At 37.8% G+C, this 23,751-nt stretch overlaps 1 protein-coding gene across 1 annotated transcript in view; it reads left to right on the forward strand.

The window, feature by feature from the left end:
* Positions 1–23,751, forward strand: part of ADAMTS18 (ADAM metallopeptidase with thrombospondin type 1 motif 18) — a 382,382-nt gene that overhangs the window by 320,068 nt on the left and 38,563 nt on the right. Inside the window, exons 9-16 of the mRNA XM_023528594.1 lie at positions 1,121–1,361; positions 1,628–1,711; positions 3,253–3,412; positions 4,731–4,836; positions 7,834–7,971; positions 10,620–10,773; positions 16,405–16,500; positions 20,509–20,657. Coding sequence (XP_023384362.1) covers positions 1,121–1,361; positions 1,628–1,711; positions 3,253–3,412; positions 4,731–4,836; positions 7,834–7,971; positions 10,620–10,773; positions 16,405–16,500; positions 20,509–20,657 — 1,128 coding nt within the window. The remainder of the gene's footprint in view (positions 1–1,120; positions 1,362–1,627; positions 1,712–3,252; positions 3,413–4,730; positions 4,837–7,833; positions 7,972–10,619; positions 10,774–16,404; positions 16,501–20,508; positions 20,658–23,751) is intronic.

Here is a 23,751-nt window from a genome sequence, read left to right on the forward strand (position 1 = left end):
AAAGTGGCAAGTGAGATGGACAGAGCAGCCAGGTGATGGTTCTGCCCACTGACCAGGGAAACCGGGGTCACTGCGATGTTGACCAGGAGCAGAAATGAAAGATAGTGCTTTTACCATTTTAATTGTTTTTTTGCATTTGGGGTGTTATTGAAATATCCTTTTTTGGGGGACTTCTGTTTGACGTAGATCCATAATAATAGTAGTAGTAATAATTGTGATGATATTCATAGTGGCAATGAGATATCAAAGCTAAACTCAGAGTCGCTCATCAAATTAAACCTGAGGTTTTAAATCTACCTCTAAATGGTTTGGTCTTTCAATTTCCTCTGCAGAGAGCAGTCCTCATTATTATAACTGTACCAGTTGTTAAAGTACTAAAATAATTCTCTATTAGTTTACATAGTACTGTCCTGAGTTTTCCAGATGCCCTTATCCTTCCCAGCCACCCTTGAACTTGTCATTGTCTATTAACTAAAGGGATCATGCCTGGCCCAAAAGACACTTCCAGGGCTCTGCTCAAAGGCTATGGCCAGTGTCCATTCTGTTAAGGTTGTGCCCACACCTTTCCTGCCACAAAGTATTTAATATAGTTTTAAATATCACCCCTGACTATGCTTTTTCCCCAATAAGTAAGTTAATATTAATTAGGCTAAAGAGTTTTTATTAACTACTCATTTTAAATTTTGTGTTGATAAAACAAGAGTATAAGACATGGGCAGAGTTCTACAGGATGTGTATATCTAAAATTTAGAAAATAATATGTAAGTGTTATGAATTCAGATGCTAAGAACATCAGTTTTTGCAGCTTTTCAGCAATAAAATAAAATGAGCATTTTCTGTTTTTAAAGACTAGTCCCATAACATTGATTTTCCTTGGCCTGCTCTACCAACTAGAATTTAGCTTTTCTTTTCCTCTTTAGAGAATTTTCGAGTGATTGAATCTGTTCATCCATCCATCCAACCAGCCAGCCAAACTTCAATTGATTGAATCTTCCTTGACACACACTAGGTGCAAAGCCCTAGCACAGGCACTGATGGCATCACTTACCAGTAGATTAGGAGGTTTTGGTTACATAGTCCTTCTCCTCCCCTTGTTTCAATTTCTGTCTGTCTCACCCAGATGTTCTGTACTGATGTCCCTTCCAAATGCTCTTCTGTTCATTGTAGATGCCCCCAAGCCTCCCACAGAGGACACCTATCTCAGGTTTGATGAATACGGGAGCACGGGGAGGCCCAGAAGGTCAGCTGGAAAGTCAGCAACGGGCCTAAATGTGGAGACCCTTGTGGTAGCAGACAGGAAAATGGTGGAAAAGCACGGCAAGGCAAACGTCACCACGTACATCCTCACAGTTATGAACATGGTAAGGAAGGCAGTCAGGACGCCAGCTCTCTGTCTCTCCAAAACAGCTAGAAATCACAGAATTCCCCTCGTGTTTGTTGAATAGCAGATGTAGCCATGTGATGTTATTGGGGGCAAAAAATTGAGTTTTGAAGAAATTGGCTTCACTGTACCTATATTTGGTAAAATTAAAGCCTACGTACTTATAAATATTTCTCATCGATTCCCCTCTCCACAGTTTTTGGAAGTTTTCAGATTTTGTTTGTTTTATTCCGATTGTTCCAACAGGTTTCCAGCCTGTTTAAAGACGGGACCATTGGAAGTGATATAAACATCGTTGTGGTGAGCCTCATTCTTCTGGAGCAAGACCCTGTAAGTGGTACACTTCATTTATTTCTTCATTCTGTCATTCAGGATATACTTGTTAAATACCTACTACGTGCCAATCAATGCACTGGTCATTAGAAATTCAAATTTGAAAATATGCTGACCCTAGCCTCAAGGAAAGTACAGTTTAATAGGGCTGTGTATTCAAATAACTAAAACATCACAAAATATTTACCTGTAAATATATATGCATATATGTATTGCAAAATATGATTAAACATGCATGTATAATATAAATATTCCATTATATATAAAAACATTATGTAGGCTTCACCAGGAAGGTAAACTTGTTAATAGATCTAAGGGTTAGTTAGATTTTGCATGTTGGATATGCTGGGTAATAGCAGGTATATGCAAAAGGATATTTTGAAGATGTACTGAAAATAAGTCATCAGAAAATTATTGTAGTAAACCTGCTGTCTCTCCAGCACCATCTTAGGTACTACAGGTAATAAACAAGGAATAATTTAACTGCCCTTGAACTGATTACAGTGAGGTACAGGACGAAAGCATGGGGCAAATTATGAAAATCAGAACATATAATAAAGTGTTAAATTGTATGGTACTTACTGCTTTGTAGTGTTTTGACGTTAAAAATGTGTTTTTCTGAGTTGAGGATTACCAATCAAACAGACTATTTTCCAAGTCCCCTGTGGCTTTTCCTCTTTATCTTTAATGCCAGTAGTGAACATACAAAGCAGGGAGCCAAAGACAAGAAAAACTTAATCGCCCAGGTGTGTAGAGCTGCAGAGGTTAACAATTTATCAAATTATTCTTGGAATTGTAGAAAGACAGAAAGGGTGTGTGTTGTTGGGGAGACACCGTTGTCTCTAACCTACCACTTGTGCTTTGTTCAAGGACGCTGAAGCCGGCAGCACCCTAGTTCACTCATACTTGGAGATCCCTAAAAATCCTCAACTTGCCCCAAGTCAATAATTTTAAGCAAACATTTTGATAAATATTTTAAGGATAGGTCCTACCTTACTCTTTAGAATCTTGTAACTATTTGTTCATTCAGTAAGTTTTCATTTGATTGATTGATTGATTGATTGTTTGTAACCTATGATATGCCAAGCCCTTTCTGGAAGTTTTGACATAGGGGTAAAAAACTATAGTCACTCCCTTTCTCATATTCTACTGAAAAGGTGTTGAACTTTATCACCATTAATTTATAATTATGTTCTAAAAGTTATAAGAGTTTGGTGAAGGTGATACCAGCATGAGATAAGAAAAAAAAGGATGATCCTAACTGATGTCAGATTACTTGCCATAGAAATATAATTGGTCATAAACTACACTACTGAAACTCTTGTAGTTACTTTAAATATTGTATTTACCTGAAATAGTTTTTAGTTTTTTCTTTTCTTTTTTTTTACCAATTATCGTCAACCTTAGCTCAAGTTTTTTCCTCTACTGACCTTTCTCCCTAGAAACATGATGTTTCTGTGTTTGCCTGTACAAATGGAATCATTCAACGTTTTCATCTCTGACAAATTCACACTCTGATTTGTGTGGGTTTCCCATAGGGAGGATTATTGATCAACCATCATGCAGACCAGTCTCTGAATAGTTTTTGTCAGTGGCAGTCTGCCCTCATTGGAAAGAACGGCAAGAGGCATGACCACGCCATCTTACTCACGGGATTTGATATTTGTTCCTGGAAGAATGAACCATGTGACACGTTAGGTATGGTATGAGCAGATGTTCACACACACTCGTTAGTGGAAAACACAGCGTGGAAACATTCTATTGGGTGGGTGGCCCTTAATATCCTTAATAAGGGGAACTAATATATTTAAATTGGAGAGTATCCTCACTCTGCCCTCAGATGAATAATTTTCTATTTAACTGAACTCAGCGTGGAATGGAGAACCCATTTGCTTTATTTCTTTTGTATTTTTCTTAACTCTATTGATGTTCATTGAGACATGAGATAAATTATTTAACCAGACAAGCTGTGGCTTATTCCATATGCATCACGACTGCAGAACTGGGTAGCTTAAGAGAATTTGATTGGTCTCCATGGTACTTAACTGTGCCCTTGGTAGCAGTGCCTCCTTTAGAAAGTTACTTGACCTGTGAAGGAGTCAGCTTTTCCATATTTGTACAAGACAGTGAGTAAGCACTAAATTTTTTATATCTGCACTATATTTTCTGGTGTATTTCATTGCATATCGTAGGAATTCAAGAATTATTTTAATGGATTAATGGTCATCTAGATCAGTGTTGATGATGGCAGTGGCAGTGGTGCCACCCATGATATGTGCCTGTGCATTAGATTCCGTAGATGATCTCAACTTACATCATGGCAACAAGGTGGGCACCAGCAATTCACAAGTGATGGGGTACATAGCCTTTTTCTACTGGTTACGAGGACCCAAAACTGCAAAGAAAGACATTTAACACTATTATGTAGTTCAAGATAGAGTCAAGGGCCTGCTGCAACGATTTTATAACTGCCTTTGGAAGGAAGTCATTTTTGAGAACAGGAATACTCGTCGCATTATGGCGAATGGAAGAAAAACAAATGTAATGTACTCACATTCAGTTGTGCATTTCCATGTTACATGCTTTAGAAAAAGATTAGAATGTGTGTTTTCTTAGAAAATATGCCTTGAACTTTGACGCTAATATGACTTAAGTGAAACTTCTGCATTGATTTAGCTATCATTGAAGCAACTGCTCTGATGCAAATAATAAACTTAGATGAGGCGTATGACTTACTATCCTACGTGTAAAATGAGAATTACAGTATTCATACTGACTTCACAGGGTTGTTAGGAGGATCAATTGATGATAATATCTTAAAAAGAGAGCAAATATTAAATACTGCATTTATGTATTTGGAGGAGAGTGAACAATATGCCTTTAGTGTTTTCCTGCAAAAAAATTAAATATGTGAATCCATTAAACTAAGACTGCACAGAATATTTTGAGGACATCAATGATCAGGTATCTGTGTGTGTTCTTTTTGGACTAACATTTGAAATTGATCTTTCAATAGGGTTTGCCCCCATCAGTGGAATGTGCAGTAAGTACCGAAGTTGTACCATCAATGAGGACACGGGACTTGGCCTGGCCTTCACCATTGCACATGAGTCAGGGCACAAGTAAGTGACCCCTTGATTCATCACTTTATAGGAAAGCATGTTGGGCGATTTATTGGCATTCTTCCAATAATAATTTGTTCTAGGTAGAATAAATGGGATAAATCTTGTGTAAAGCTTAAAATAGTGCCTGACTGTAAGAGCTCAATAAAGACCACCCATTGTTGAAGTAGCTCTTTTTAAACATTTATACTGAATTTAATAACCACACAGTATTACCTTGTGTGCATGAATGGACTGCAAGTTATCTAATGGACCCTCGGGTCATTTAGGCATTTGTTTATTTTCTTCCATTTATGTTTTGCTGCAGTGAAGATACTTTTAGTTCATTATATTAAGGAAATAACCATGGAGACATGTAAATTCCCAGAATGTAATGGCATATTGTTTAAAAGCTTTTGATGCATTCATTGGATATTCTTTTACTTGGTGCCATTGCATGCACCTAATATGCTTTTAATTGGTATTAGTAAATCTTTCTTTTGTGAAAATAGAGTTGGAAATGAGGAATGAGAAAACTAAGTAATGATATGAATTTACTTTATGAGGCCTATCATCTGGTGTGGACACAATTCTACAGAGGATTTTTAAACATTCGAACACTAGCATCTACATTGGAATAAGCATACTGCTTTGCAAAATGACTATTTCAAAGGGCAAGCTCTTTGGATGTATGAGTTCAAGAATGTTTTTGTGAATATCTTTTATTCGATATTTATACTGAATGTTTAGAGCATCCAATTAATTTCTGACTTCAAGATAAAAGCAAATATCATCTGTTCCACAATTTTAACTTATATTATGATATTTGTATCTTTTATGAGCTAAATTTATTATCTTCAGGAAATTTGAATCTTGACCATTGCTATTATCCAACAGATTCCCAGCATTTTATGTATATACACAACCGCTTTCTTAACATGATATGAATGAACCAATTTTACTGTGAACGGTGGTAAAAAATGCTCATTAGACACAAGGCCTCTTTGTACAGAACAGGATATAAAAATATCTATGAATATCAAATATATGTCTAAATTTGTTTCACTAGCATGAAGTCCAGATGAACAGGCCATTTAAAAATGTAATCATCCTTGGTTATGAATCAAAGTTACCAAAATCAAAATCTAACATTTTAGTGAAGAAAAACAAAGACATTCTCCAGGTTGGGGTGAGGAGAGAATAGTGTTAGGGGGAAAAACATATAAAATAAAATATACACTCAAGTTCTAAATAACAGGACCTTCTAGCGGTAATTTTGAAAGACATTTCAGGAGATTTTGATATGACTTCTAAAATGCTGTTAAATCAAAGTAAATTAGAAAATTAACATTTTTTTAAGTTTAAAATTGAATTCAAATTTGGTTTCTCATGTGCGTGAAACTCCAATGAAATGCTAATTTAATTACCATTTCCTCTTCAAGTAATGATTTCAATCTCTCCCGCTCCATCTCGTTTCTCTGATTCCTACTCTTTCCTCTCATACCTCACACACTTCCTTCTGTTTTTGACCTTCACAAATATATTTCTAGAAAGGGTGTCTACCAAACAAACTACCCCCTTAGTTTCTTGGTTCAATACAAAGAACTGAACTGGGCAACGCTGAGGAGGAGAAAACACTTTCCCTGCGTATATGTCGAGGTTAATAAATACCTATTTGTGCATCTGGGACATTCACAGATAGAATCACATTACAAAGCCATCCTGGCATTACTTGCTTGATGAATTGGAAGGACTGCTGGAAAAAGGGCTAGTTTATAGACTATTGAATCCTATCTCTGTTATAACATAATTATTTATTTGGTATAGGCTACCTTCAGAGAAAAGCTATATTAATATCAGAATAATATTTATTTCCACAGGAATCATATCTCCTTTATAAAAATATGTTCTTAAGAAGCAAATATTACTTCTTTAAATTAGTAGATGAAGAATAATCTAAATTAATTATAAAATTGATATCTCTCTATCCTTGGCTTCTCTAGAAAAAAAACCAAACAAACACAAAAAAGCTTTTTTTGTGTACTGAACTTTTTAGTACATATGAAGCTTATTCTCCTATCCCTTACCACTTCAATATGGCCCGAAGTAAGCCCTGTCTTTACGGTGTATGTATCACATGTGGATATACATTAGTGTCACGTTTATTCTACCAGTCAGGAGATTTGAGATTGTTTAGGTATTATGTTCATGATTTCTTGGCATAAACCACCTAAAATTATTTTTACTCTGTAATTGGTAGAACCTTCTGTGGTAAAATGGGACAAATCAAAGTTTTCTCATAAAATGCATTCAAAACAAGTCCTTTATATGTCTCCAAAAGATGGGCTCAACCACTAGTATTTAAAGATATTTATGATTATCAGGGAGTTTAATTATAAGAGTTTTTATTTTAGCTAATAAATGGACCATCATTAGAAGTTTGTCATACTAGCTGTATGTGTGAATATTCCATAAACAACTTATAATCAGCTCCTCTCTGTGGACCTACCACCTACTCACTATGAACTTCCTTACCACAGATCCACGATTGGTGGCAAGAAAAATATTTCACTATTTGAAATAAAATAATTAGACTGTCTCATCACTTCAATTTTGCTTAGAAATCTTAACCAAAAAATTTTTTTGCTCTTACAATTTTATAGCAGGTATACCATTCTTTGATTTTAGTAGCCAAACATACTAAAAAAAAGCCTTCAGCATTCTTTTGAAATTTTCTCCATAAATTTTACACTTTATGTAGTAATTCGTTTGTTTTTTTTTTTTTTGTCTTTCCTTTTTCTTACAATTTTGATAACTGTCTCTCACTTGGTTCTCAGTTCATCATTTTCTTTCTGTGGTTATAATCGGGGAAATAGATGGTGGTTGTTGTTATAAGGGTTTTTTATTTCAGCTAATAAATAGACAATCATTAGAAGTTTGTTTGTCACACTAGCTTTATGCATGAACAGTCCATAAACAACTTATAATCAGCTTGTCATCACTGTCGATGGGTTTCAGCTTCGGCATGATTCACGACGGAGAAGGCAATCCCTGCAGGAAGGCTGAAGGTAACATCATGTCTCCCACCCTGACCGGAAACAATGGGGTATTTTCATGGTCCTCATGCAGCCGGCAGTATCTCAAGAAATTCCTTAGGTAAGACAGGCCAAAGCCAGGGCTGCTCCCAGGTTCGGAGCAGTGCCAAGGAACAATGTTTAATAGGTGTGAAAACAAATAGATAGTGGAAGTATCTTTTGACCTAATGAACAGAAAAGCTGACAAATTCCGATGATGATGATGACATGACGATGGTAATGATGGTGATGGTGATGATATTGACATTATTGTCATTGGTGAAAAAACAGATCGAAGGCCTAATGTGCTCAATGCGCTCCACATGATGCCTCATTCAGCCCTCACGGCAGTCCTAATATTTCCTCATTCTAGAGTTGAGGAAATTAGTGGAGTGGATAATTGTGTTGCTTAAGCGCCTACAGTTCGTAAGTTGCAGAAATAAGACTCAACACTTGGGTCTGTTAGGACCCCAAGATCTGTGCTTGTAGCTGTTCCTCCTCTATGACTTCCAGAGGCTACTAGATATATTGTTTTTGTTTGTTTGTTTGTTTTTTACTGAGAATAATTATTTGAATCCGATTAATTTGGTCATTAGAGTATTAAAGGCTAAAATGACGTGCATGTTTTTTATGAATGGAGCATTGTTTTGATTGGCTGTTTTGTCTGAAATGGTTTGAAATGGCCATGAGCTGCCTCTGTGTCCCAAAGATATTCAAAGAGGATGATAGCCATATAAAATTTCTTTGATAACTCAAAACTCCTAGGTGGCATTAGTAAAATGGGAATTAGTATGGTAGCACTACTTGATTCATATTAAATGCTGAACCAAAGTGGAAACTCTTTGAAGTTTCCTTTAATTTTATCTAGCTACAACATATGTTTGACCATTTGACCATTGTAACAGCAGTGTAATTATATATAAGTATATATAATTTTATATGCATGTAGCTGTCTCTTATTAACCTCTGTTCAGGTTCTAATCCCATCTCCCTGTGACCAAATATTAGGGAAACTACCACAGTTTCTTTGGGAACTGATATTAATACAATAGTCCGTCTTTATCTGTGGTTTTGCTTTCCATGGTTTCAGATACCTATGATGAACCAAGGTCCAAAAATCTTAAATGAAAAATTCAGAAAGAAACAGTTCATAAGTTTTAAATTGCTCATCCTCCTGAGTAGTGTGATGAAATCCACTCCATCCTGCTTGGGACATGAATCATTCCTCTGTCCATCATGTCCACATTGTAGATGTTGTCGGCCTGTTAGTCACTTAGTAGCCATCCTGGCCATCAGATCAGTTATCACAGAGAAAGAGAGCAGCACCATATTCACAAGACTTTCGTTACAGTATATTATTATAATTGTTCTATTTGTTAATCTCTTACTGTGCTTAATTTATAAATTAAACTTTATCATAGGTGTGTATGTGTAGGTAAAAGCATAGTATATATAGGATTCGATACTATCTGTGGTTTCAGGCATCTACTGAGGGTCTTGGAATGTATCCCCTGTGGCTAAGAGGCCCTACTGCATTTTGTTTTTCACCTGTACCACTGAATATTATTTGGAAATGTTTACAGAATCGGCAATACACACAGCACAGGCAAAGCTGATTAAATGTAAGGATGTCTAACCAAATGATGTCCCAAAAGATAGTGAAAAATTGACAAACTTTTTGCTAATAATAAGCTTTATCACACAGATTTTATTTTTAAATTTATGACTTGAGGCCTAAAAATGATCTTTTCTATCTCATGGAAAGAAATCATTAAATATTATAAATCAAGGTCAACTTAATGTAGATTGAATTTTCATCATTTATATGATGTAGTAGATTGCCTTTGGATGATGATATATAGTAACAGCAGCAGCAGATGACTTTAAATGCTTCCTGTGCTGTGTTATGCACTTTTTTATTTTCCCGTTTGAGCTGTATAACAACTTTTGTGGGAGTCATTGTCAGAAATGAGATGTATAGAATTGGTCTTGGTTGCGTGGTTGTCTTGGACCCCCATCTGTCTGACTCCAGAGTCACACCTAACCACCATGCTGTGTAATCGCTCATTGATATCATAGTGTAATTAAGTAAAAGGAGATGAATGAGTGCTTTCTCAGAATGTCCATGCCATCGCCTGATTTTTTTTCCCTCTGTATATCCCAGTTAAAACTACCTCAAGGAAATTGTTTTGCCCTTTGCCCCCATGTGTCCTTTCTCTTTATTCCTTTCAAAAGCCTTATTCAATTTTGATGGAAAAATTATTTGAAGTAAAGTACATGTTTGACCATTGCCCCATTATCTGTAAAAAACATAGCATGACTTTCAACTCCATGAAGACTGATACTTTCTCTTCTGGTTCACTTTTATTGCTTAGCCTAACGCTCTTCACAGAGTGGGTACTCGATACAATTTGTTGAATATTGTTGAACAAGATTATTAGAGGTTCCCAGATAGATTTACCTTTCCCATCTATTAGCAGACCAAGCCAGATCTCTCGGATAGCAATAACTTCCAGTACCGTGGGACCCTTTGTGGCTGTGTGAATTCCATCTTCTTAAACAGGACAGGACTCACTCTTTGGAATAAATATACATTTTAACTTTAAGCACACACCTATTTCTTTAGCCATGTTATATTTTTCTTTCATGAATGCACTCAGAGGTATATTGTTTTATGTGGAAATATCACAGATAAGCATGGCCATTTATAAGGATGTGTTATCATTGCAGTACACCTCAGGCTGGGTGTCTGGTGGATGAGCCCAAGCAAACAGGACAGTATAAATATCCGGACAAACTACCAGGACAGATTTATGATGCTGACACACAGTGCAAGTGGCAATTTGGAGCAAAAGCCAAGTTATGCAGCCTTGGTTTTGTGAAGGTATGTTTGCTTGTGATTTGGAACTTACATTAAGATTCTGCAATGTGTCTGTGTACCTACTAGAAGTATAAACATTTGGTTTGCTAAGGCCAAGGGTTAGAGTCTGGGTTATCTCAAAAAATGTCAGTTGTTTGGCACAATAATTAAGCGGCAATTTTGCCATCAATGAATTATCCAGGCTTATCCTCCATGGAGCAAGCCCGGTTTAAATACTATCTGACTGCATCCTTGGAAGAAAATTCCTCCGCTGTGGATGAAGATTTTTATCACAAGAAGTAAATCACAATAAAAATAACTTTTATCACAATAAAAATAACTTTTTATCACAATAAAAATAACTTTTTCGATACATAAAAATTCAAGATGTATCTTGAGTAATCTTCAGATATTTGTGTCAAGTCTTTCATTCAGTATTGTGAGATAGATGGGCGAAAGCAAAAGTTGAGGCTGTAGAAATGAGAGAAACACAGTTGATCAAGAACTACATCGTCGATGATCTCAACATCACTAAAAAAAATAGAATCGTTTTTAAGTTGGTTTATTTCTAGTTTCCAAACAGAAGCATGGCAATCCTAAGTTGCGGATACAGGGAAATTATAGACTTTTATAGCTCCTTTTCCCTTTATTCCTACTCTTCCTCTTTCTACTCCTCTTCTGCCTCTTCCTCTACCCACCAGCCACCACCGTTCTCACCACTGTCATTACCACCAGCACCACCATCCACCTTCTTCACCACTTCCTCACCGTTTACCACCATCACCTTCAGCAATTGCTAAGTGACCTCTGCTCCACATGAGGCATTCTACTTAGACTTCTTTTATTTTCCTCAATGTTCACAAAAAAGACATTTGAAGTGAGAAGTATCACTACTTTTTGCCTGGCGCTCAGAAAATGTGTTTAATTTGCCCAAAGCCACAGGTTGAACCTAAACAAAATGCATTGCCCACACTGATGTTAGTTTTCTTCTCTCCATTAGTTAATAAGTGTTTCCTGAACTTCATAACAGTTACCTTCGTTAGTTATCCTGTATTTCTATATTATGTTCACTCGTTGCTTTTCTGTAAATCAACTCACTTAAAAATATGTAAGTCCAGTCCTAAGAAATAATGACCATCAAATCACAGGTTTAATATGGAATTACATTTTTTTTTTCTGATACAGTGTAAATGTATAACTATTAGAAAAGTTTATGCATACACCATCTACAATTTTTTTGGTGTATCCTCCATGATACAAGAACCTTACTTTGCAAACACTGGTGTATGATATGTATAAATTAACAAATTTACAACTGTTTCAAATAGCCTATTAAGTTGATGCATTTGACAGAAGTAGTCATTCACTTTGTTGAAGTTTGCTACCTTTGTTTCCTGTTCACTCATTCTTAAGGGATTCGCTAGCTTATTCATTAATCAAATATTTATTAAGCACTTACTATACAGTAAATGCACAATTGGCAACGAGTTAGATTTCCTTCAGACATATAAAGGAAGTTTCTAAAATTACTATCATTCCTTCAGGATCATACATTCAGTAAACATTTGTGGGATGCCTGTTCTGTGTCAGACTGTGCGGGGCTTAAAACAACTATTCTTAAATTATAGATCTTTTTCTGGATCCACACCAAATTTTTGAAATACAGAATCTCAGTATAATGATCTTCCCTAGAAGCAGAGCAAAGGGAAATGGAAATTCCAGACTAGAGGACTGAATAAAATAAGGAAAGGCATAGAGAGGAATGCCTGGAGGGGTAGGGAAATTTACTTAAGAGAGATTGTTGAGGTGACGAGGTAAGATGGAGAAGATGGGTTGGTTGGTGGGTCTTAAATGTGGAATATTTTTTTTCCCCCACATCCTAGCTTTTGGTATCATTCCTAAACCTACTTATAATTTGAACCATGATAACACCTCTGAGGATCATGAATAGTTCCCTGCCAGGCCCTAAGAAGGAGGTGTTTTCAAAACAACTAAATCTCTTATCCTGTTAGTCTCAACCGGTTAGACCAGCTCCAGCAACACACACAAAAAGGATGAAGTTTGTTTTCAGTGTCTTATCATTATGATCCCTTTCTAACCTTTTCTCCTTAATGCCTTTTTTTCTATGCTTCCTAGAAAGGCAGGTTTGCATAGTGGTTAGAAATAACAAAAGAAAAAAAAAGGAAAAAAAAAACAGGAAATAATTTTCAAAGTGTCCTCTCAAATCAGCAGATGGAGAATATTAGCATCACCTGGAACTTGGTAGAAATGCAAATGATCAGGTCTCATACAAGGCATAAAGAATATAAATGAAAAGGTGTTACCCCTTTTCATTCCCCAAGGATATTTCAACACTCCTTTCTCCGGGCTCCATTTTCACCCAGTATGTCACCATCGTAAACTCGCGATACTGTAGTAAAACTGTCCATGTCTCTTGCCCCGGTAGATGGAGCGTATCCGTGGTACCCAGCATGCACCTGACATAGGAGCAGATACTCAGTAATTATTTATTGAATTTTCAATGATAACCAAATAAAACATTTCTTAGCACTCCCATTTTCATAAAGTGGAGGATTTTTGCCTCTGTCCCCTTCTCGTCTCTCTTCAAGGAAGCAGGAGTGACTTATCTGGGAGAAAGGAGTCAAATGTGAGTCGTGGATTTATTGAGTAATGAGCAGTATGGAGGTGTCATAAAGTGAGCTGGGGAAGGCTGAACATGGAACAGGTTTTGGGGGACAGATGGGGAATTTTGTTTTAGATGTGTTAAGTCTGAGATGCTTTATAAAATTTGATTTGCAAAGACCATTAACATTTTTAGTATGTCAGGTTTCACATGAAGGGGCCTCTGTCCTGTGGAATACAGCTGGAGAACATGACCAAGGAGTGACAGGATGGAATAATGTATAGCACTGAGACTCTTTCCTCAAAAATCACATCCAGGCAACATGAGATCTCGAAGTCTCTGTGGTTATTTCTTTTTCCCTTAAATTATGACCTAAGCCTAGAGAATTATAGATAAGGACAAGTTAGTCGAATATGTTGGGAAAAAAAAAAAAAAAAAGAAGGAAGAACAAGCAAAAAAGTGCAAACTCTCATTTCTGTTTACTTTGAAAGGGAGCTTTCTCAGAGGGCTCTCACGGTCATCCAGGCATGCAGTTGGCTATAATTACAAGTGACTTCTGTACTTCACCACAAAAGAAATGACATGTTGGTACAGCCTGTCTTATTTCACTCTGGAATCCTGTGTTTTTGTGTTCGGCCTTATTTTCCTGGTCTTCTCCGGCTGCCCCCTTTTCCTGAGCCCCGTGGCTTGGCATTGGCTGTGGAACCCAGAGCTCTTTGCTCCTCTCTGTCCTAAGGTCATTTTGGTGGCTGCCACATAGGCTCCGATGTGGCTTATGGTTTTCCCCTGGCTGTAAGAAGGAAAACAATTTAATTCTGAAAGCCTTTCTAATTGTGGCTTTAATTGTTTCAATGGTTACATCACATTCTTCCATTTTGACGTAGGCTCTTGTTTTTATTAAACTTATTGGCATGACATTGATAAAATTAAATTAGTTTCAAGTGTACAATTCAAGAGTGCGCCACAGATTGCACTGTATGTTCACCACCGAAAGTTAAATGGTCTGTTCTTTTACCACATTAACTTGTCCCCCTCAGACCCAATATGGCAGGACAGAGATGGCGGAACCTGATTCTCTTGGTTGGAAGGCTGCCTTATGCTTTCTACCGATGTCAGTGGCGGGTCCATTTTAATGTGAAACATTTACGTGTTGCATCTTATGAGCTGTTTGGAAGTTTGGGAACAGTGTGGGTGGCGTCTATCTGGGGCTGTTGGCATTTCCATGCAGTGTCCTAAACATCCTTCTATTCTCCTTTGTGGGGGCAGGATTTTATGGGCTATAAGAGCAGACTCACTGTATATCTCTGGTTTCCCTATGTTTTCTTTTCTCAGTCCTGTGGAAAACTTTTGTGAAATACTTCTAAGCATGTTCTTGCCATATTGTCTAACCATGGAATCTGTATTAACTGGCATGCTTGAGTAATTGGGTGCCTGGTTAATTGAATTTTCAGGGTTATAACCAGTGACCACAAAAGTCATTTTGCTTCCTCTCTGGTTGTTAATATTTTCCCCCAAATGTATATGTTCACATTTCTGTCTTAGTAAATAGAATGTAGCAAACAAAATGGAATGGCTTTGATGTTTCCCAATTTTGGCACACTATTAGTGATGTAATTCTCAAGAGCAGCTTCAGCTGTGGGAGCTGGAAGGAATCTGGTTCAGTCCCCTTACTTTATAGATGGGCAACTGAGGCCTGGAGAAGACGAGAGCTTTCTAACATCTGTTAATGGAAAATGCAGGTCCAGAGTAGTGATCAAAAACCTGGACTCTGGAATCGGGCCATTTTGAGTCCTACCTTTGCCATTCACCGGCTGCATGACTCATGGTTTCAAAAGTGTCCGTAGCTTACTCCGTTTCCTCACCCGAATGAGTTTACCTAAGGAATTGGTTTAGTGTTCACCACTAAATGGTGTAACAGTATTAGTTTCCTAGGGCTCCTGTAAGAAATTTCCAAGAACTTAGTGACTTAAAACAACACAAATTTATTCTTGTAATTACATTGCTGGAGGTAGATATCTGAAATGAGTCTTCCCGGGCTAAAATCAGATGTTGGCAGGGTCGTGTTCCTTCTGGAGGTTCTAGAAGAGAAGCCATTTTCTTGCCTTCTCTACTTTCTAGAAGCCTCCTGCATTCCTTGACTCATGGCCTCTTCTTCCAACTTCAAAGCATCCCCCTGAGTCCTCCTCACGCTGCCATCTCCCCAGTTCTTTCTTCCTCTTCCCCACTTAAAGATCCTTGTTATTACCTTCTGGGAAGTCTGAGATAGGCTCCCCATCTCAAAGTCAACTGATTAGCAACCTTAATTCCCCTCTGCTTTATAACCTCACACCTCCAGTTTCCAGGGGTTAGGAAGACGTGCTCATTGGGAGTTGGAGGGCTGGGGCGAGGGGGGGACATTATTCTGCCTACTACAGTCTAGCAAGGACGTGTAATTATTTCATAGGTCTAGTGTAAAAATTAAATTGTCTCATGCTTGAGAATTACTGTAAAGATAAAGGAAGTAAGGAAAACGATTATTCACAGCGTTTACCCTTGAGCAGAACCCTACAAGGGCAAGTGCTAATTTTGTCACTCTTCCTCAGGGGAAGAAACTCATTAAAAGGCTCGTATGACATGTCCACAGGGCATGCAACCCAGAATTCCAGGACAAGGATTTGAATCAGGCTTGCTTTATTTCAGTCTTGGCTTATTCTGCTTCGGCAGCTGTGGTGGCAGTGTTAGTGATGGTGATTATTAGAAACCAGGCAGGTCTCTTAGTTTCAAGACAAATGGTCTTTAAATTAGTTATTGTTACATCCCAGTCATTACTGAACATGCATGAATATGCAGGTAGCATAGAAACTTCCTGCTTGCACATTGGCCAGAACATGATTCCGGTTACCGTGCCAACACCAGCCTCAACCTCACTTGCCTCTACTTTCTGGATAATGACTCATTTTGACCAGCTGAAAATATAATTTTGGGCACAAAAACTTGGGATATTTTCCTTTGTATTGTATTATCACACTGACCAGATCCTTCTTTCCTTTCAGGACATTTGCAAATCACTTTGGTGCCACCGACTGGGCCACAGGTGTGAGACCAAGTTTATGCCAGCAGCAGAAGGGACCGTTTGTGGCTTGAGTATGGTAAACTGCATACTTGTTAGTTTTTAGTTCTAGAAAGTTGATAAAGCATAGAACCCAAACTCTTTGTACTGTGACTTCAGAATAGAATTCCTTGGCTGCATATATTTTCTGACTTCTCTTTAAATTAACCAGTACTATTTAGCAGCTATCATAAAACTCAATGCCAGACATAACCCAGTTGGCTCAATTGTTTAAGAAGATTTTTTTTCCTTTTTCCCTTTGTTTTCCATTTTTAGATGGAGGCTTAGGTCAAAATATTTCTATTTCAGTGAGCTGGTATACTTCATTGCACACCATTTGCCTTTTCAAACTTGATTCTGTATAGAAAAGCCTTAGGGAGCAGCTGTCCCTTTGAGTAGCAGAGAAATGATTATCATGTCATACGAGGCCTTTATTACCTCTATTACCTCACAGGACCCATCATTGAGCTTCTAACATGCCCAATAGTGACTCCTGTTGAAGAGTAAGCCACATCTCCATCTAGAATGTACTGGACAGTCTTTTTGTCAGCAAGTGTCTTCAATCCTAAGAGTCATTTCCATTATGGAAGATTATGGGAGATTTCTGTGTTTTGAATGAAGAACTCATATATTAGTTTCTATTTTTCTTTCTTTTTCCCAGTAGAATCTGGAAGGAAAGGTGCACTTGAGGTACCAGTAAAGTGATCCAGATTTGGGGCATTCCTTTGAAAGACTGTGATAGGGGAGCTCTGAATAATGTAAGAGCATGAGATGTTACAGGATTTTGATGTCTGCTTTTGTTGTCTTGAGGCAGCACAAGCCTGCAGAGAAGAATTGGTTGTTTAAAGTGAATTCAATTCCACAATAATTTACTGACTACTAGATATCATAGACAGAAAACTCGGGCTATAGAGATGAATAAAACTCAGTTTTATCTCTTCAGGAATCCCCAGTCAAGTGGGACAACCTGTGTAGAAGCCAGTAACTCTTTCTTTTTAAGCATAACTTCTTGAATTGCTTTAAGCAGGCCCAAATGCATGAGAAGTGAACCTTGCTTGGGATTAGGTGTGCACTTAGAATAAACTACAATGAGTGTGTGCACCAGGACGAATGTTGGAATAACATTTATCTAACAATAAAGGCAAGATACAGACACGAAAATGAGTGTCAGAAAATGCTTTCTAATATTTGTTAAGTCGTTTATTCAACCTCTCTTAAAAGATTTGCAATTTTTAGCTCTTTTAAAGAAAAACATTTTAAAAGTTGAGGCATTACGTGCAATTTTTAATCAGATGCACCTGTCTTTAGAAATCCCAATAAGGATTCTAATTGAACATGTGCACAGGAGTTTTTAACTGTGATGATGCAAAACAGTGAATTAATTGAGTACTTGAAAATGTAGGTACTGATCAAGTCATTTTTATTTTTAAAGCAAACAAATTTAGAACTGGCGACTTGAGGATTAATGGGGATTTTTTTTTGTTAAGAAAGCAATGATATTAAGCGTAAAAGGGATATAGAAGAAAAGATCGATATAATAAATGAGAAAAATGAGTGCTCACTGGTTTAGGTCTAAGGTTTATTACATAAATACACCCAATATCTAGTTCCATGGGGATGAAAATGCCCCTGGATTAGAGTTAAGTTAATGTAACATGAGACAAATCAACCCAGGAGTTAGAAAATGCATGATGTCCTAATACTACTTCTCCTACCTCATTATTTTAAAAGACCAATATAAATACTGGGGAAAAGCCCTCAGTTGTAAGGCCAGCCTTAGTAGAAAGCATTCTTATAAGTTTTATCCATCATCACTTCAGTATAATTATTCCTCATTTACATATGTGATTCTCTGAGTCTCCCTTCACTGGGGGATGCAATTGGCTATTAAACCATAAACTCCATGAGGCCAGGGCTGCATCTCACTCATGCTGTATCTCAAGTTTCGTGCAGAGTTGCATCTACTCCATGTTTTGTTTGTTTTTCCATAACTAGAACGCAACCAAATCCTGCTCCATCCTTCTCCAGTCCTTCCCTGGTTCTTTAGTAATATTTGTACCATGAATGCTCAGTAGATATGTGAGGCTGTGAAAGCCACATTGTTTTTATCTAGATGACTTGTACAAGGAAAGAAAGGTTTGTGCTTGCTGTCTGTCATGAAAGATATTTGCCTGAGTCATGGCCATTCAATTTGAAATTAGAAGCAGTGCTAGAAATACATATGTATGGACAGATAAAGTTATCTGTGTATATATTTTACATTTACATGTTATATGTAGAATTTTATACATACATGTGGATTGTACATGTTTGCACATTCTTATATGTTCTTGATTCCTATACTGGTTGAAAAACCCAGAGGAGACTGTCAGCATCCTAACCCAATACTGGATTAAATCCTGAAAAAAAAGAAAATCAAAATAATTGAAGGGTTGGAACAGGTCTAAAAAACACATTTCTGAAAAAGAAATTAGATTAGAGGTAAGATAGCTCAGTGGGCAATTTGTCTCTGAGGTGAGAAAGCTCTGTGTCCTGTTTAGGAGCTTTGGCTACTGAATTTAAATCCATTCTCAGCTGGTTGTGTAGCTACTTGGGTATTTCTTTACTAAATTTCCCTCATCCAGAAAATAGTTACTCTTAAGCTCTTAGGATTATATTAGATGCTGCATGTGACATCCTCCCTCCTCTCCCTGCCTGCACCATTTCTGGCACGTAGAGCAACTTAATAAACTGAAGCTGCCTCTGTTGTTGGCTGTTGTTATTATTTTGTCTCAGCCACTGAGCTCAGTCCAGGAGAGTCCCAGGAACTCTCCTGGTAGGGAAGATTCAGATTCATGCTTACGGTAGACAAAAATCCTCAAATGGCTGATTGCTTTTCCTCCCAAAGTTCTCAACAATGTTATATGACATGCAGTCTCTGAAATGGCAATTAATCCAAGGAAAAGAAAAATTAAAAACAGAAGAATTAATCAATACATGGCAAGAATTTGAAGATAGGAAGCAATATCTGGACCTAGACAACTAGCAACACAATAAACAGCCACAAAGCCAGATGTGCCATGGGGGAAAGGTGAAAATTTGAAAGTCAACCACCCTCCCCATAATTCTGGAACTGAACCCCCACTCCTCAGCAGAACCTGGCACAGTTTAAACCCCAACCCTTTAAACCTAATTGCAGAGGCTTTTAGGAGAGTGTGCGGTTATGCTAAGTCATGCAGAACTAGCTCATAATAAAAGCACCGCAGGAAAAAAACCACTACCAGAGGCTAATGCAGCCCCCAAGGACAGAGATGACCAGCAAAGCCTGGTATGTGTTACAAAGGACTGAAACGGAAAGTTCAGCGAAGGAAACAGTTCTCACCCTGCTTGAGCAGATCATTGGCAAATGAAAGACCCAGAGCTAATTCATAAAAAAGGCTCAGAGTTCAAAGTCATCTGAGGGTCTTAAGCAGGGTCCTTTTAGACAGACGGAAGGTCAAAGGGTGTTATCTAAAAGCACAATTCACATTGACTGAAAGCTATTTAGTTTTTTAGGAAATGATTTCTAGGATGGTATGGGATAAACAAAAATGTATACATGATTGTATCTATTTTAATGATGAGATACTCATCCAGAATCATAAATTCTGTGTTAATATCTTAAAAGCTGGTTCTCCCAGAGTACGTGATCCAAACTGTTCTCTAAGCAGCCTCCTTCCTAAGTGTTCGGAGAGGCTCAGTTGACATTCTGTCTGCTCTGACTCCGCTGGCGTCAGATGGAATCACATCTGCACATTTCACCTCCGCAGCTCACAAAGAATATAGTACTCAGCTGGTTGGTGACAGATGCCCCTTCTCTCTCGATGTCAGCCTTTCAAAATGCATGTGGTAAACGTGGACTAAGCGAATGTTTGTAAAGCACAGCCAGCAAAGGAATTCTATCAAGGCGTCATGCGATCTTCCACTTGCCAGCAGACTCGTTTTTCCTGTTAACATCCAAGTGTTTATGACTCCTTGCCCTTTCCTGGATGGTTTCTGACAGGAAACATGTCACATATTCTTTTCACAGTGGTGTCGGCAAGGCCAGTGTGTGAAGTTTGGGGAGCATGGGCCCCGGCCCATCCACGGCCAGTGGTCTGCCTGGTCGAAGTGGTCAGACTGTTCCAGAACTTGTGGTGGAGGCGTCAGATATCAAGAGAGACACTGCAATAACCCCAAGTAAGACTCCAGCAGAAAGCATTCGTGAGGTCACAGCCTTCAGCCTGTGACTTACTGGCTGCTTTGTTTTGCTCACACCCTGTTTTCAAATGTGCTTTTCTTCTCTCCAGTTCACAGCCATCAACTAGGGTTTTACCGTTTGCCTAGAAAGGTCGTATGCACTGGCGGGGAGGTACGGTGGACAGAAACTGAAAAACGGTGAAGGAGTTATTCTACATGTGAATATGATCAAGGATTCCAGTAATGGTCTGAGCTACTTTCTGAATCTAAATTAGGGCTATAAAGTCACGCAACAGAATGCCTGTGATATTGTGGAACAGAGAAGCTTGGCTGGTAGAGTCGTGTGTCCCTCTCAAACTGATGATCTGGAGAAAGTATGCCGATTTTTGCGCTGCAGGAATGTACATCAACACGTGTTGACAGATCTGCCTGACTTTTCAAGAGAAACCAGAAATCTAAAAAAAAAGTTGTATGTAAAATTTCCCAATTCCTAAACTATTGATGACAAATTCAATTTTCTTTAAAAAACAAAAAACAAAAGCTGAGGACTCATCAAAACATCTGCGGGTTGAAATTGGCCTGTGGGCACCTGTGGGTACCCTTTGGTCTAGTACTAGGATTCTGAACTTCAGTTAGCTCTATAGGAAAAAGAAGGTGGTTTGATGTTACTTTTATCTGCTCGAATTCCCACATGAATCATGATTGGCATGGTTATTTAGAAAGAACCAGGTTTTGGAGACAGAGCTGACTCCAAATCTTTGGTCTGCCCTTTATTAAATGTGTGACTTCGAGAAAGTCACATGAACTTTGAGCTTGGGTTTATGTACAGAATGGAGATAATAATACCCACCTCTGAAGTTTTGGGAAGGATTAAAAATTGCATCTGTAGAATGTCTGACACACTGAGGAGTGTCCAGTGGGCATTCAACAAAGGGTTCTGGGGTGCATGTGGTTTTCCTCATTTCATCTTAAACTCACCAGGAAGGAACACAGGGTCACAGAGGGCCAGCCCTGAGCAGTAGTGGGGAGAGGCCTTACTAGTGAGGGTGGGCTTTGGAAAATGCTATGGAGGAGAATGTGATGGGACGTTGGAAAATAGTGGATTTAATTTTACAACATGATTTGAGTGGTGGCATAGCATGGAGGGTAGGAATACACACTTAATCCCAATAACCCAAATCTTCCTGGCCCACCGCTTCCTAACTCTGTGGCAAGACAACTAACTCTCCCTGCTCAAGCATTCTCATTTGCCAAAATGGGATAAAGATAGCACCTTCATCAACTGAGTTAATATGTATAATGTGCTTTTTATGCGTGCCTAGCAGGTACTAAACATTGCATTAAAATGTTTGGTAGATCGAGAACTAAAAATAACGAAACGAGAGCCCAAGGAAATTTTTAAAATAGTAAATAATACTTCATGTGAATGCAGGCTGAGCTGGATCAAAAGGTCAATTTGTTCCAAAATATAAGAGAGGGTTAGGACATACATAAACCATGGTTTGTTAGGTGCTTTTTGGGATATCTCAGACTAATATAACATTTCTCAACGTTGGCACTACTAACATTTTAAGGTAGAAATTTTTTTTTTTTTGTAGGGGTTGGTCCTGTGCATAGCAGGATGTTTAGCAGCATCCCTAGTCTCTACCCACTAGAAGCCAGTAGGATGACTCTTGTTCCCACCAAGCCTCCAAGTTGTGACAACCAAAACTGTCTCCAGACATTGCCAAAAGTCCTGTAGGGGACAAAGTCCTCCCCAGTTGAGACTTACTACTCTGATCAGACCCAGTAATTATGTATAATTGTAGGGAGGTTTATGATGCAGTTACAATTTAAACCAGATTATTAAAACCACTCTCCTGTACTTTGAACATAGCCTATGTCTTGGATAGAATTGTTAAAATTCATTATATTACTTTTCATTTTTGCAGCATAGTTCATGGATCTGGTTTTCATACATCACAACATTTTACAATTGCTATTTTCCCAAGAAATAAATAGATTACCTAACTTAATAGCTCTGCTGGTAAAGTGCATGAGTGATGCCCCCGAGATTTAAATTAAAACCTCTCCCATATCTGTGGGATTGAGAACTCTTATTATAATAGGGCATTGTTCATGGAAATCTCATATTGTAATTTTAGAGATGTCTAATAGAAAAATTAATCACTAAAGTAGTTCCACTTGGTGCAGTTTTATCATTTTAAAAAGATTAAAGCTAATCAGGGTACTGTTTGCTTTAATTAAGCTTTAAGTCACAAATAAAACAAGTAATCAGCTTTCCTGGGACAATTGAATTAGTTCCCTGTTCTTATTTCAGTTTATTATAGTAAAGCTGCTTTTTCCTCCTTATTTCAAGTTACTGATTTCTTTCTTCTTTCAATTTGAACATTTGGTCTGTTCACATCACTCAGACTAACCATTTTTATTTTTTTGATGGTAAAAGCAGTGCGAGCTTTTTATTTCACACAATGATAGTTTTTCCAGAACATATTTTTGTTGCATCAAAAATGAATCATTTCTGGCTGATTCATGGATTTATCAAACCTTTCAGCTTCAAGAGAGTTTATAGATTATCTCGTTCTGGATGGCCAGTACCAGATACACGTGACCCTTCTTCTTTTTCCCATGTCTGTGACAGACATTTTTAATTGATGAAAGCCTTATTTTCTACTGAGCCCTCAGCAACCTTCTCCAAACACTTCTCCACACATTTTTTTTTTCCCCCAGTCAGGTTAGAACAGATATGTGAGTTGCAACCTGTAGTCTAATCCAGTTATTTTACAGGGGGTAACCAGGGGTGGCAGAGGGTCCCATTCATAGAAGAAACTCTTGCCCAGGTCACCAAGCTCGTCATAATAGAGTCAGACCAAGAGCCCACAGTCTTAATCCTTTGACATTTTTCTTGGTTCCCTGACTCATTACACTTAAAGAGAGCCTAGTGAAATTCCTATAAACTCTGTTCAAGAAAGTAATGAAATTAAAATAGTGAAAATTAAACGTGCTAAGGCATTCTAGAACTTTCATAAAATGTTAATCTATTTAAGAAAGAATAATATGCCACTAGAGTCATAGCTTCAGAATAATAATCGAA

Source organism: Pteropus vampyrus, unplaced genomic scaffold (assembly GCF_000151845.1).
Source record: "Pteropus vampyrus isolate Shadow unplaced genomic scaffold, Pvam_2.0 Scaffold29, whole genome shotgun sequence".
NCBI lineage: Eukaryota > Metazoa > Chordata > Mammalia > Chiroptera > Pteropodidae > Pteropus > Pteropus vampyrus.